The 16,369-nt window shown below is 47.0% G+C and overlaps 1 protein-coding gene across 1 annotated transcript in view; it reads right to left on the bottom strand.

Annotated features, from left to right (window-relative positions):
• MKNK1 (MAPK interacting serine/threonine kinase 1) overlaps window positions 1–10,053 on the bottom strand; it is a 49,646-nt gene extending 39,593 nt beyond the window's left edge. Inside the window, exons 1-2 of the mRNA XM_088458296.1 lie at window positions 9,861–10,053; window positions 3,815–3,916 (exon numbers count right to left, since the gene is read on the bottom strand). Of these exons, the coding sequence (XP_088314422.1) occupies window positions 3,815–3,916; window positions 9,861–9,870 (112 nt within the window). The 5' untranslated portion in view covers window positions 9,871–10,053. The remainder of the gene's footprint in view (window positions 1–3,814; window positions 3,917–9,860) is intronic.
• Between the last annotated feature and the right edge of the window lie 6,316 nt (window positions 10,054–16,369).

The following is a 16,369-nucleotide window of genomic DNA, read 5'->3' as shown; positions in this document are numbered from 1 at the left end:
GATCGGCCTGACCGAGCCATCTAGTTTTGGTACTACAAAAAGGTTAGAGTAAAACCCCAAACCTCTCTGATGTTCCGTAACCGGAACTAGTACAGATTATACTACTAGAGACTGGATAGCCTCCTGTAAAACCTTGCCCTTGCTTGCAGGCTTTGGCAGACTTGTAGTGAAGAACCGAGGTGGAGGGGGGACTTCGAAATCTATTCGGTACCCCAGGGAAATTATTCTGCGGATCCACGGTTCTATAGAGGTCTGGTTCCAAACCTGTTGAAAGTTTTGCAGGCGGGCTCCCACTGCAGGAGGTCCCAGGTGGGACGGAAGACCGTCATGCCACCTGCTTTTCCGCTGGTTTAGGCTCTGGTCTACGTGCAACAGGGTGTGGACGACCTCTACCTCTGCCACCTCTATGTTGTGTGGGAGCACCTCTGGCTCTACCACGAAAGGAATGTGGCGCACGAAAGGAATGAAACGAAGGTCCATTGTAAGATCTTCTGGGAGCTGGAGCAACCGACGGGAGGAAGAAAGACTTACCCCCCCGTGGCCTGGGATATCCATTTGTCCAGTTCTGGGCCAAACAGCATATCGCCAGTGAATGGTAAACCCTCCACCGCACGCTTGGACTCTGCGTCCGCTTGCCAAGCACGCAACCAGAGGGCTCTGTGGCCCGAAATAGCTGAAGCAGATATGCGAGCACTAATCTGACTAATATCCTTCGAAGCTTCTCCCAGGTCAACTGCAGACTCACGGATGTGTTCTGCTAGTAGATGTAACTCTGCTCTGGAGGTACCAGAGTCCAAACCGGAAATCAACTGGTCAGCCCAGCAGACCACTGCCTTGTTAACCCACGCGGTAACAAGGGTGGGTCTAAGTTGAGCACCCGCTGCAGTATAAATTGATTTTAGCGTTGTCTCCAACTTACCATCCGAAGGATCTTTTAGTACTGTAGCTCCCGCTACCGGGAGTGCTGTTTTCTTAGAGAGACAGGAGACTGACGCATCTACTGGAGGGGGTGTTTCCCACTTTTCCATCATGGATGATGGAAAAGGATAGCTAGACGGAAACCGGTGTGGAATTTTGAGCAGTTTATCCGGTTGCTTCCTGGCCACTGAGAGCTGCTGTTGAAGTTGCTGTGAGAACGGAAAAACCGCAGAGCTCTTTGGTTGTTCATGAAATAATTCACACTCCTGGGATGCAGGTATTATATCCTCAGGTAAATTCAGAACTTTTCTGACTGCCAAAATTAGAGATTCCACCCCGGGAGAAGTGTACTCCAATTCTTGAGGGGAAGCGTCCTGTAACGCTTCCTCCAATTCCCCTTCTTCTGTTTCCTCCGTAGCGAGGAATTCTTCGTCCGACTCTTCTGATTGGAGAACAGTCGACAGGGTACGCTTTTGTGTCGGTCTTTGGTAGGAGGTGGAGGGTGCAGGCACCACTGTACCCATAACCTGTACCAGGGTGTCTAGAGACTTGGTTAGCCCCGCCACCCAGGGAAGTTGAGACTTACGTGCCTCCGCTAACTCAGACGTTAAATTCGTCATTACTCCTACCATGTCAGCGGCCCATGGGGGAGCAGGTGTGGCCGTAATAGCCATAGGTGGATCTACTGCTATACAAGCATCACATAAAGTGGACCCAGCAGCATGCGGCTTGGATAGTTTGTGTTACACTTAGAACAGACAAACATCTTTTGAGCCGCTTTTGTTCTGTTTGACATGGATACACACAGTCACCCAGACACAGCCTTCTGTTTTAGAAATAAAACAGAAGGCTGGTTTAGGACACAGAGGAAGAGACACTCCCCACTCTTTCCCACAGATTAGATTCCCTGCCAAACACCCCAGTGTTACTCACAACCTCTTGCCAGGGATGTAGTCAGGAGAATCAGCCTTCTGTATATACTGCATACGACCTGTAGTGAAGAGATGCAGTTTTTTTAAAAAACAGGTTAAACACGGCAGCCACGCTGTGCTCACAGCCGCTGCCGCGTTATTTAGACAGGGCTCTATTGAGATAGGGAGTCCGCGCTGTTAAGCTCCACCTCCTTTCTTTATGCCCTAAGGGCCGGAAAATGGCTGCCCCCGCTGCAGGATCATCTCCCCCCTGTGCAAGCCCCGCTGAGTAGCAGCCGCTAGCCGCGCTCATCTAGCGTTCCCGCTAGGCTGTTTTAGCGGGGCGCTGCGCCCTGCCCTCCTTCTGGAGGGCAAAAAGCACCCTGCCCTCCAGGAGGAGGGCAAAAAGCGCCCTGCCCTCACAGCCTGCGGGAGCCGTTCTCACCCGCGGGACGCAGTGTCCCGCGGGTGGAGAAACATGCGGTGTCCCGGTCACCGCCGGAGAATAGACGCCGGGCGCATGCACCCGGCATCTATTCTCCCTTTCTGCAGAGCTTGGGGGCTGCCCGGCATGTCCGTAAGCGCCAGGCACGCCCCCAAGTATGACGAAAAGGGGACGCGTCTTATAGACACGCCCCCTTTTCATGACCATGCCCCCTTTTCGGGCGCGCGCATAAGGTTGCCCTCTCTAGCTCCGGCGCCCTGCCTGCCGCCGGAGCTAGAGTGAACACTACTCAACAGCGGGGAGAGGGGAGAAGTGTAATTAACGCTCTGAAGCCAGCGCTGGCCACGGTACAGGAGACGGGGATGTGCATGTGATTAGTACTCACTGCGCTCCCTCTCCGGACGGCTCCTCTGAACAGCACTCACATGTGGTTTCCTGTGGTGTGTGTGCTGTGTGCGGCATTAAGGAGCTGTCAGATGCTTTTGGTTCAGCACTGCACACTCCTTCCTGTAACCCATTAACAGGGTGCCAGTAACCCGGACCCCACATTTAGAGAGGTGGCGAAGGGTACTTAAGAAACATGTAAAAGATGTTTTAAAATAAGAAATAAAAATAAAACACATATGAAATAAAAGAAATGAACTATGTGACTTGCTGGAGCACAGCAGGTTGTGACCAGCTCCAAGGGTACATTTTCTAAACTGAGGGCTGGTGGGGCATAGAGGGGGAGGAGCTTCACACTTCTAAATTATTTAAAGTGCCAGCTCCAGTTATCCACGCCTCTATACCCCAGCGTAAGCACCTCCAGTGTCCCCTAGCGGATGAAGGAGAAAATTGTGGTAAAGTTATTGTGTGTAGATCATTTGTTCTTTCTTCAAAATATAAAATAAAAAAAATTAAAAATCGCCTTTTGCTTAGTTTTTCCCTCATTGTCACAAGCCATGTGCTGATGCTTGCCTAGTTAGGTCAGAACCAGTGGTGTTTGAAAAAGGCCATTACTGCACAGTATTTAGAGTAAAAAGAATGTCTGGAATCTTTAGTAATGAAGGTTATGACTGTAGGGCGATAACCTAGCGCCCGGGGAGGCACCTTCAGGGACTGGTAATTAGAGGAAGGCTTGTATTGGGGAGTTCCTTGTAGATTCTTACTAGTTACAAGTCAGTCACTCTCAAATGGTTTTTTAGATTTAACTAAAAAGCTCAAAAACATCCGATCTCTCATCCCCAAGAACATCCTTTCTCCCCAGCCTAAGCGATGGAATCCTTTGCTCAGTACATTAAGTGGCTGGGGGGTGTAAACCTCTTATTTCTATACCAAGGTCTCCAGGGACATGTTACATATCAAACTTGAAGGGTTTTACTGTTCTCATTACATATGATGAATTGCCAATGAAAGACGACCAGTAATGGATGAAATGTGTATGTATAGCAATCATATCCATGACAGGGGGCTGTTTACAGCCTCACTCTAATGTAAACAGTACGTGACTGTCCTTCCTCATCAAAGCACAAACAGAATGGGTGTTTAGCTATAGAATGACCTGCAAATTTCCCAGTGAAGGCCTCTGCTGCTCTCGTCCGTCGCTTCTTCTTTTTCCTTTTCCCTGCGTCATCTATCGGGATGTGCTGACTGCTGACCATTTCTGTGCCAAAATAAAGGTTACATCAGTAAGAAAGCCACCCTACCAACTGAGACCACTAGGTGGTGCTATACAAACACACGCAGTAAGGGGGTGTCCCAGACAAGTTTGCTGGAATCTGGAAGCCCTTTGCCATGCTGCTTAATAAACAGCAGTCATAGATGGCAGCATTGTAGGGTTCATATGCACCACAAAGAAAGAAAGTGACATTACTCCCCGCACCCAATGCTGTACGGGCGCAACATAGAGCACTGTATCTACACAGCCTGGCTGATATTAGTATCAATATCATGTATCTGAAGGGTACAGACCAGAACACAGCTCTTGTATACAGTTATAGCCCAAAATAATGTGGGACACCCAGAAGAATATATGTGAAGTGGACCAGGGGTTCCCACTTGATCTCAGGTTTTGTTGAAATTTTGCATGAAGGTTGGTATATATGTAGGACTAACTTTGGTAAAGTGTCAGGTCACAGTATGCAGTAGTAGTGGAGTTAGGTGAAACGGTCACAGACTCCACAGTGCACAATCAGCAACGTTGAAGTAATTGCTGTGGCAGATCTATGAGAGCACACGCTGTGGAAGTGCACAGGCTTATACAACTTCTCATGCAGATTTCAAAAATCGCTCTCAAGGCTTACAAAAATGTACGTTTGACAGTATGAGGCCAAAAGTAGGCCAAAAAATCCATCGTGTACATTTTTTCTGGAATTCAGCTGCCCAGATCTCATTATTAGATAGCTAACGATCTAAGTGGACACCATCACAATTATAAAATAGCAGACTATAAATAGTTACTTTGTATCTGTGACAATGTCATCTAAACTTGCTTTCATAAATCTCACGTTCAATTTTCCACCATCTTTGAAGGCCAATAGCAAAAAAGAAGCATAACCGATTTTCTTGAAACAACATTCATTAAAAAGAGCAGATTTTAAAACTACAACATCTATTTTATTCTGGATAGGCGTTTTGCCTCAGGAGGGAGAAAACAGGTCGCACTGAGCATGTGAATATTGATAAATGGGCCCCTTAGTGCTCTTTGTGGTACTGGCTGCTAAATTGATCTGTGTTCACTGTAAGGGTATCCATAGGGGTCAAAAAGAGCACCCTGCCCCCCAGGGGTAAGTGCTGACTAACCACTGCATGCCAAATCCAGTCACATTAAATATGGGGCGCCACTATCCGAATGCAACACCGGCGGGCACAGCCCTAAAGTTGATGGACACTTTGGTAAATCCATCTCTCTGATTAAGAGTAAAGTTTAGTATTTTTTTGTTAGCAAAAAAAAAACATCAAATATTTGATTTTGGTAACAGAGTAGCAGAGACGAGTCTTAGTTTAGTCCCAGGTGGCAGTGCCCGTCAGGGGTTGTCTTGGAGAAACCCTGCCTAGTATTCTATCAGCAGGTAAAGAAAGACCAGTAGTTTTTATTATGGGCCCGATTCAGTAAGGATCACTATTGCGATAGCGATTACGCATGCAGTTCAACTGCGATAGTATGCCAATTAATTGTGATCGCAATGCCGCTGTAGCGCTACATAAGGACGCCCATCTTATCTTACCTTACACACACCTGTAACGTTTAACAAGACTGCAAAAACATTGGTACAATGGAGTACCACCGCAGCCTCACGCACACTTGCACAAGCTCTGACCTTACTCAGAATTTGCTCACTTCCACGCACGCTATGAGGCCTCAGGCTGCGTAGGGCATCACAGTGGGTAATTTATGCACGCCCCTGCAACGGCGTTCAAACACACTGGCACGCTTGCATTTCCCTGACCAGCCCCCCCGTCACCAACCACAAACGGTACTTCCTGTCAATCACTCTGCGAGGGTCTGCGTAGAAGATGATCGCAGTGGCCGGCTCGCGCAAGCACACTGTGATGCATACGCACGTGCAGAACGCAACGATTGAGTGCGTATTAGCAATTGTGATCCAAGCAGAATCAGGCCCTATACGGGATGAACTAGTGGGAAAATAATGGTATATGAATAGGACTGCGGAATGTGGGAAGACATGCATGCACAGGCGTGTAAGCTACATGTAAAAGTTTTGCCTAGCAGAGTTAGAACAACAAAACAGCTGTAATCCAGGACCTTGACTTAAAATCAGAGCATGTGTTCCTGGCTAAGGACAGTGACAGGTTGGAGGCTTTAAAACGTTCAAGAGGAATTAAAATAAATAGGAACGGACTGTATAGCAAAGATAGACTTATTATGGTGCTCCCAATAACAAAGTGACATCTGTATGTCTCACTGCGCCTGCTGCATGTATATCCCACCACTGCTGATGTGACCCCACCACTGCTTGAGGTTCATACATAGACTAAATCAGGGGTGGGGAACCTTTTCTCTGCCGAGGGCCATTTTGATATATATAACATTATTCGTGGGCCTGGCGCAGGCCACGCCCCCTCCGTGTGATGTCACAGGGGTGGGGCCACAATCTACAGTGATTATAGCAATGTCCGGAGCATCCTGAGGATGCTCCAGGGAGCTGTAAGGGCAGCGGCGTGACCGTCTGACATGTTCTAAGGACGCTCAAGGGGCCACTGCTGCATAGATTCTGGCTGCAGTGTGCCAGATGAGGCTAGCAGAAAAAAGCTCAGAGGGCCAGACCAAATGATTCCGGGGGCCTTATACGGCCCCTAGGCCTGAGGTCCTCCATTCCTGGACTAAATGACCATGCACATTCACTAAATACAGGCTTTCCGGCTATGATTTACTGTCACGTATGTAGTAAGATTTCATGGGAAGAAGGTCTAACAGAATGAAGATAGAATACAAACCTGTGAGAACATGCAGCAAATAATGCGATATATACTAATATTGTATGTACTCCAAAAAGATTTGCTGGAAAGTGGCATTTAATATAACAATGGACATCTAATGCTGCGTACACACGCAGCGATTTACATGAACGATTTAGTTGATATCGTTAATTTTTAGGCCCCACCAACGATGTGCGGGCTCGTATGGACGATAGCGATATTGTCCGTCGGCCGTGCATACTGGCCAACCTGCTCGATATCGAGCAAGTTACTATAAAGGACACACGATCGTTGATCGCGGGTCGCTATAGTCGTTGGAATCGATATCGATCATCCAGCACAACAGGGCAAGTGCAGGACGATCAGCCAGCGACATTGTATCGCTGGCTGATCGCTCTGAGTGTAAGGAGCATAAGACAGCAAGCAGCCGTCAGTCTGAGACACTGAAATGTACACTTACATCCACCATTACTGTAATTGTCCCTTCCACTTACTGTATTCTGGTACAACAGAACAACAATTAGGACAATCCATTGACAATAGATAGAAACAGCCAGTGAAAGACTTGTGGCTTCTGCTACTTCCACTTGTAAACATCAGCAAACATGTTCATCTAAGTTAAGCTGGGTACACACTTTTTCGATCGCAGGCTGATCAGGTCCCAATCATCCGTGCAGTCTGTCCCCAGTGTGACCCCATCAGCTGCCTGTGAGCTGCGTACACACTGTGCAGACATAGCACAGTGTGTACGGGCTTCTATGGGATCGGGAGGGCGAACCGATAAATACTAAACAGTACATAATATGCCACCTCCCGATCCCGACCGTTGCAGGAGCGTTAAAAGCTGTTTATCGGCTAACGCTCCAGCATCGGGACAGCGTATACACCTATACAATCCAGCAGCCGTTCTCTCGATATTGGATGAACGGCCCGATGATTGTATAGCTGTGTACCCAGCTTTATACCTTGGAGGGACAGATTGTTCCTAAAGACCAAGGGAGGCAATTTTTCTGGGTATTTTAATGTAGAACTATCATATTGATAGTCACCCAGGCTGTAGGGGGCCAAACTTGTCTGTATCAACAGCTTCTCCATATTAACCCCCTTTGAATATACCTTACACGTGTATCCCTTTTGGAACGATGAGCTACTGATAAAACATCACTTTTCTATATAACATTTGATCTATTTGCTTGATGTGATGACTGCAGTCAGTTTTATGTAGGGTCATTGTTTTTATTTAATTATTTAGAGTACTACTAAGATACTTATTTTAGTGCTTGTGTAGCTGACTCAGCGCTGCACCCACTTTCATCCTTTTAATAAGGTTTCTCACTAGGTGCACATCCTATTTGAGTAGGTTGCAGTTTCGGCCTATAGGGTCATAATTTCAAAACAGCGCACACATTTCTACCTATATATACACAATCCACAACACGGCAACCAACGGGCCACCAATACATCCATAACACGGCAACCAACGGGCCACCAATACATCCATAACACGGCAACCAACGGGCCACCAATACATCCATAACACGGCAACCAACGGGCCACCAATACATCCATAACACGGCAACCAACGGGCCACCAATACATCCATAACACGGCAACCAACGGGCCACCAATACATCCATAACACGGCAACCAACGGGCCACCAATACATCCATAACACGGCAACCAACGGGACACCAATACATCCATAAGACAGCAACCAACAGGCCACCAATAAATCTACAAGACAACCAACAGGCCACCAATATATCCATAACACAGCAACCAACAGGCCACCAATACATCCATAACACAGCAACCAACAGGCCACCAATACATCTACAAGACAACCAACAGGCCACCAATACATCCATAACACAGCAACCAACAGGCCACCAATACATCTACAAGACAACCAACAGGCCACCAATACATCCATAACACAGCAACCAACAGGCCACCAATACATCCATAACACAGCAACCAACAGGCCACCAATAAATCTACAAGACAACCAACAGGCCACCAATACATCCATAACACAGCAACCAACAGGCCACCAATACATCTACAAGACAATCAACAGGCCACCAATACATCCATAACACAGCAACCAACAGGCCACCAATACATCTACAAGACAACCAACAGGCCACCAATACATCCATAACACAGCAACCAACAGGCCACCAATACATCCATAACACAGCAACCAACAGGCCACCAATACATCCATAACACAGCAACCAACAGGCCACCAATACATCCATAACACGGCAACCAACAGGCCACCAATACATCCATAACACGGCAACCAACAGGCCACCAATAAATCTACAAGACAACCAACAGGCCACCAAATTAATGCATAACATGGCAACTGACAGGCCACCAACGAATACATAATATTGCAACTGACAGGCCACATTTTACCCCACTACAAAGAAACCGACCGGTCAAATTATATTTATTACATGGCAACAGACAGGCCACAAATCCATTCCACCCTTGGACACCTCATTTACAACAAATAATGGAAACAGACATTCACATAGGTGACGAAAATACATGTGTGGCTGCAAGCTACAGTCATAACTGTCATTTTACAGACAATTACTTCTCCTTTTTGTTTTATCATAAACTGATGTCCAAACCTTCTATTGCTCAATATGGCAGAACCCTGCCAAACTGTGAGCCACTAACTATCTGTGTTCTCAGAGCACACAGACCAGGAGCACAGGATATCGCTATCCCACACCAGGAACCTGGGATGTATCCCTATCCCCAGAGCACACACACACCAGGAGCACTATACTGTATATTCCTGTTCCCAAAGGGGGCGCGCACACACACACACACCAGGAGCCAAGGATAACTCTGTCCCCAGAATACACACACCAGGAGCCTGGGATATCCCTTATACCCCAGAGCACACACACACCAGGAGCCTGGGATATTTCTTATACCCCAGAACACACACACACCAGGAGCCTGGGATATTCCGGTCACTATAACACACACATCAGGTGCTCAGGATAACTCGGTCAAACACACATATATACAAAATCCAGGATATCCCTGTTCACAGAACACAACCGCACAGATACTATACCTCTCTGACAACAAACCCAGCGCTCTGAGAACAGCACCGTGACCGCGGTTCCCCTCTCACCTGCGGGCATCAGCTTCCCCAGGACAGTGAGAAGATCTCGCCCACTCTGACCCGCAGACACCCGTGACCCGGCCACTGCCGCTCGCTCGTACACAGTGACCACCTGCTCGTCCCGCCCACTTCACGACGGCCGAGCCGCAGGCAGCCGGGCACAGCGCTGCCTGTCATCACACGCCCTACGCTGATTGGCCACGTCTCAGCTGTCCTGTTACCCAACTGCGTCTGATTGGTCAGATCTCGGTGCAGAAGTGAGGCGTGGAACGCACACCTGGAAGTGCGGAAGTGTCGGCGCTGATGTAACTGTCTGTCACTGTCCTGGGACTCTCCGGCTGCTGGTTCATTGAACTTCCTTCCAATAGTCCACAGGACGTGGGTGTGTGTGTGACTGTGAGCCGGGAAATGGCGGGAGTGTAACAAAATGGCGGGTGTATGGCTTCTCAGTCACTAAAAGTGGGGATTTCCACTCACACTACTTTGAGTGTGGTAACAGGGAAATGGGAACCTGAGGGTTTTGAAGTGTGATGGAGTATTCCTCCGTTCAGCCTGATTTGAAGGTATAGGATGAGAAATGTTGCTATTGCTAAAGCTTACGCAGATGGCCGATTATTGCGTACTGAGCATGCTTATGCATCACTGCGCGAAGGCACTGCGGTGATCACAGAGATCCATCACAGAGTGATTGACAGGCAGTGAGCATTTGGGGGTGGTGGAAAAACGCTGGCGTGTCTGTTTGAACGTCGATACACGGGCGTGAATAAATTAGCCATAGTGATTGCATACGCAGCTTGACTACTCACTGCATGCAACAGGGTTAGCAATTTCTAAATAATGTCAGGGCTGCTGTAATTCTGCATGAGGTACCGATGGTACTCAATGTTACCAATGTTTATGGAGGTTTGCAAGGTGTTACGGATGTGAGGCAGTGGGCGTCTATGCTAGCAGTGCAACGGTATTGCAATAGCATTCATTAGCATATTTTCGCAGCTGTGTGCGATTACAGAGCTGCAATCACAATAGCGATCCTTAATGAATCAGGCCCTAAGACATTTTATCTCAGAGGTTCCCAAACTCTGGGCTTATTTCAGCGTGCACTGCTGGACCCGTTCTGTGATCCCGCACGCAGACTGTCAGTGATTGACAGTCTGCTGTCGTTTGTGGGCGAGGAAGGGGGGTGGCGATGGCCTCCGTTTCGCCGCCGTTGGGGAGGAGGGAAGTGGCCAGGATCTCCATCGGCTGACGGATATTTCCTGGCCTTTTATTCTAATGCTGGCTGCGGGACCCCGTGGGTCACGTAGACGGCCGATGGTCCGCAGAGTATCCGATGCTGCGTTAGATAACGCAGCTCAAATACGTAATGCAGCAGGAGGCGTGATGCCTATTGCTGCATTACCATAATTGCAAGGATTGTAATTGCAAAGCTGCCTGCATGCAGAGCCCCCAGGAGTCGTGCCTCATATAGTTCCCCCAGTAGTAATGCCTCCAAAAGTAGTACCCCCTGTAGTGAAGCCGCTTACACACACAAAAAAAACCCCTAAAACTTGCCTTAAGCCCTGCTCCTGCGTCTGCTGCCGTTTCGGTATGCCTGGCTGCTCCTCTGAACTACGGGAGAGACGTCATGACATCTCTCCCATAGTGCACTACACATTGCAGAAGCCGGAGCTCAGGAGTGAGCTCCGGCTACCGCTGGCTTGTGGAGAGAGCCGGGTGCCTGCTGATAACAAAATCTCAGCGAGCGTCTGGCAAATGGAGCCTGCCGGCGGGCCGCGGGGCGCAGCTCCACGATTCCCCGGGTGGCGGGCTAGACCCCTGGTGTAAAGTAAGGCAGGCGTCTTTATGTAGTCCTGCGACGTCATAGCGACCGCAATGGATTAGCATTTCTTCGCAGAGAGACTGTATCATACTTCCCTACTTTTGGGATGGTCGCAATTGTTTCGATGGTGACCCCAAGCTGCGACCTGGGTCGCAGCGCTGGGATCATGCAAATGTAGCAAGGAAATGTGTGACACCTCCTGCATTTGCATTTTAAATGGAAGAAATTGTACAGCCGCTTGTGTGCGGCTGTGCAATTCCGTCCATCTCCGAATCAGGCCTACAATTAGAAACAAGTTATTATTCGTTTTAGTCGTCGTGCTAGCATAAATGTTAATTTTTTTTCGTCATGTTTGCAGCCCTGTAGCATGAACACCGTGTATCACTGAGGGCTAAAATTTTACATATGAAAGTTTCTTTATGCCGTCTATCACTCTACCAAATTTCACGAAAATCTGAGATGGCCGGGTTGAAAAGTTACTTTTTTTGTGATGATTTGGCATGGAATTACCCGAAGGTGTTATATCGAGCAACACATTTCGTTAGCATTGATACACCTCAGGAGATATTGGGGAGAATTTACGAAGCCCGCTGCTTCCCGGCAAGTCTATATTTAAAACGGCAGCTGCAGTTAGTGTAAAGCCCGGCGTGCTTAACACTGACTGTGGGTGCTGTTTTAAATACTTGCAACCCGCCGGGTAGCAGCGGCTTACAGACGCTGCTGCTTCGTAAATTTTCTCCATTGTGTGTTGTGTGTACAAGTTGTATTAATAGCGTGTAATTTTGGGGGGGAAATAAACAGGTTGTTGGAAATTGTGTTTTTTAGAGTTACTAGTTTGAAATTGAGGAAACATGCAGTTTGGTAATCATATTACTCTTGAAATCCAAATAAATGATTTGATTTGTGCAGTATTGTGTGAATGATTGTCAGGGCCGTAACTAGGATAGTGCAACCAGTGCCATGGCACAGGGTACTGCAGGGCAGGGGACACTGTTTGAGCCTGTCAAATTTCTGTTTATTATCATTCTCACTTGTAGCTTCCTCTTCTTTTATCCCCAACATCTCCTCGCCTCCCCTATCTCTTACCCATGAGGCCATGGCTTTTCTTATGTCCCTATTTGAATAATAATGGGGGGGGCACCAATGCTCTTTCTGGCACAGGACACCAAAAGATCTAGTTACGGCTCTGATGAATGGCATGGGCTAATTTGCCCTTTTCTGTATTCTCTGTGGTATATATTCAAAGAATGAACTTAGTTGATAGATTACTGTTAATTGAGTTTGAAATCCAATTTTGTAAGGTAGTGGTTCTCAAACTAACTATTTCACTTGTGATTCTTTGAGGAGACCTGGAAAACATGCACTATTTGGGGTCCTTAGGACCGAGTTTGAGAACCTGTGTTGTAAGGTATCACTTCTTAATGCTAAATATGAAGGGTCTTAGTCGGACGCAAGGCCAAATAAGTACGTGTATTTCGCGTATATCTGCAAAATGCACATGCGCTATATAAAGCAGTTGCATATTGCGCATAGGCACACAGCTGGATATTGAAAATGCGGAAGGATTGATCTATAAGTTGACAGACCACTCCGTGTGATGGGCGTTTCTGGGCAGTGACCATGTGACCTGATCTCTGTCTTGTGGGAGTGTCGTGGGCAAATTGAACGACTCCCTGCTTGGAGACTGCGGATGGACTGTGGCCTTTTTCTGACGGGTGTAAGTGCTGATACTAATAATGATGGCTTCGGAAAGAAACACAAAGTGGGCGTCCTGGTCACCTGCTCGGAGACGGACATATATTCGGCATAGACGGTCAATTTTTACATTAGCAAACGGTAGTAAGCATGCTGCCGCGGCCGTACAGAAACGGCTGAAGATACATCCCACTCCGATTCAAGCCCTAAATGTGAATGTGTACAAACATCCCGATTGAGTTACATGCAAGATTTCTGATCCAGCCAAGTGTATATAAAAAGCTCTTTGAGTCCCATGAACTGTGTGTACCTCATCTTGACCAACTTGAATGTGTGACATCTGAGTTTTGTAGAATCTATATGCAGCATGTTGGTAATAGCTTCTAGAACACTGTCCTTTTTATTCATTATCTTACTTCCTGAAGACACATGCTGTGTATCCTGCGACCAGCAGATAAAGGCAAATGCTTATCAGACTCCGGCTGTTATGGGTTCATCCTCCTGTCTCTGAGCTCACCCTTCCATAGTTGTCTTGATCCATAGTAAGCAGACACGAGAAATGAAACATCAAATAGGTGCTGCAGCTGTATAACCGCAGAAGTAAGCAGTTCCATGAAGCTGTTGATGGGAGCGACTAAACGTCTTACAAGGCAGTAGGAGGAGTCCGTAACAGGCAGTTAGTGGCACTTCCATGAAACCCCTATAATAGTGACCCAGATGCTGTAGTAAGCCCATCTGTTACACAATTATGTATTAAACTCCAGTCATCCTATAGGTTGTAAGGTACAAGCAGGGCCCTCATACTGATACCTACTTTTCATGTCAGGCCTCCAAGAAATCTGGGGAGATGGTGTAAGCCACTATAGCCTATAAGTTACAAATAGCAAAAATTACTGGGAGAGGGTCCATTGGAACCTCCCCCAGCAATAGCATGTGCAGGATCCCCGGCACAGGACTGAAGAGACTGCTGACGCAGTCACTTCACTCCCAGCACATCACAGTACTCAAACCATGATAGACATAATGGTGTGATTCACTGCATCCCAACACGCGGATGGAGCCATGTTGATGCGATGCCTAACAAATTCCCACCTTGATGTGGGAGGCATCTGCACGCTCTCAGGACCCGAGAAAACTCCCACAAATGCAGGAATTTGACAGAAATTCCATGAGAGTACACAAGCATACACGGTATGTCAATACCGTTTTATTTACTGTTTTCTTCCTCATGGTAATGTGCAACGGAACATGGTGGCACTATATAGATAACTATTAACCACTTAACTGATGATTTATTTTATTTTTTCTAAGAACTGCTCCGAAATTGTCAGTTTTTTTTTTTTTTATGAGTGAATTAGGTCAGGAACATCTATTTCAACTTATCCAAAATGATTTCATAATAAAACATTTTTTTCTTATTTTTTTTTAAGATTTGTAAAAAATAAAAATAAATCAGGTTTTCAAACTTCGGAACATCGAAATCATCGGAAACATTGCGACTTTCAATTTGACACCGGTTTCAGTCACCAGGTATACTGAGGGGGGAGGTTAATTTACTTTTTCCCAGTGGCTGCTAATCTTTACAGCTGCTGGGTGGGCTTGGCAGCATAGCAGACACAGGGAAAGAGGGTACAGGCAAGTAGAGGGACCGGAAAGGTTCCTCTGAGAGCAGCAGCTGCCGGAATATTCTCTCCCTGCAGCCGGCCTCATGTTTATCTGACTGGTCGAGATAAAGATCTGCTTGGTGTGGTCGGAAAATTGCGACCATTCCAGGCAAGTGGTTAATAATTAAATGATCGTTGCGCATAATTAGACTGCTAGAGTTATGGTAGACTTACATAGATAACTCCTTTTCTTCGAGGTCCATAGGGCCCACAGGGATACCATGGAGATATTATAGTTGGAGACTAGGCACCAAATAGTTAAAGCTTCAGCTCCCAGGATGCCTTGGGTCCTCCTCCATATATACCCTAGCCATAGGACTTCAGTTTAGTTAACAAGCTCAAGGCAGGAGAAGGAAGAACAATCATACATCAGAAACACACACAAAATTAGGAACCTGTGCCCAAAAAGAAAACATTTACCCATGCAGCCAGGTGCGTCAGGGTGGGTGCCCTGTGGACCCTATGGACTGAAGAAAAGGAGTTATCTAGGTAAGTCTACCATAACTCTTAATTTTCTTCAGGGTCCATAGCGATGTCCTAAAGCATCCTTAGGGTGGGGGACGCTCCTGAGCAGAAAGAACTCTTAGTCCAAAGGAAGCTTCCTGAGAGGCAAAATTATCAAAGGCATAGAAACTAAGAAAAATGTGGACAGAAGACTATGTAGCTGCCTTGCACAATTGTTCAGCAGAGGCATCACAGCTAAATGCCCACGATGGCCCTACAGACTGAGTAGAATGTGCTGTCACCTGAGAGATAGTCATGCCTAGCCATCTCACCAGACTCTGCTTATTAGCTGGCTATCCTCGTTTGTGAAAAATATAACACAAAAAGAGCATCTGATTTTCTAACATAGCTTGTACGCTCCACATAGATACGTTGAGCATGAACTACATCCAAGGAGGCTTCACCTACAGAAAGATCTGGAGCCTGAAAAGCTGGAACAACAATGTTTTCATTCACATGAAAACGGGACACTACCTTAAGAAGGTAACCCTCCCTTGTATGAAGGACAGCTTTATCCTGGTGAAAAATCAAAAATGGAGAGCAACAAGAAAGCTCTGCGAAATCAGAGACTCTGCAGGCAGAAGAGATAGTGAGGAGAAAAAAACGTCTTTGGTGTCAACCATTTCAAATCTACAGAGTCTAGGGGTTCAAATGGGGGGAGCTTGTAGCCCCTTAAGGACCAACGACAAATCCCACGGTGCTACCAGTGGAACAAAAGCAGGCTAAACTCGCAGAACTCCCTGAAAAAAATTGTAATATCTGTGTCACGATCCGGTGTTCCTCTGTGGAGGACGGTGAGCCAGGGGGGTCCGGATGACTAAGGAAGTGACTGAACT

Source organism: Taudactylus pleione, unplaced genomic scaffold, assembly GCF_031769625.1.
Source record: "Taudactylus pleione unplaced genomic scaffold, aTauple2 ptg000824l, whole genome shotgun sequence".
Taxonomy (NCBI): domain Eukaryota; kingdom Metazoa; phylum Chordata; class Amphibia; order Anura; family Myobatrachidae; genus Taudactylus; species Taudactylus pleione.
This window is presented reverse-complemented; position numbering and strand designations above follow the sequence as displayed.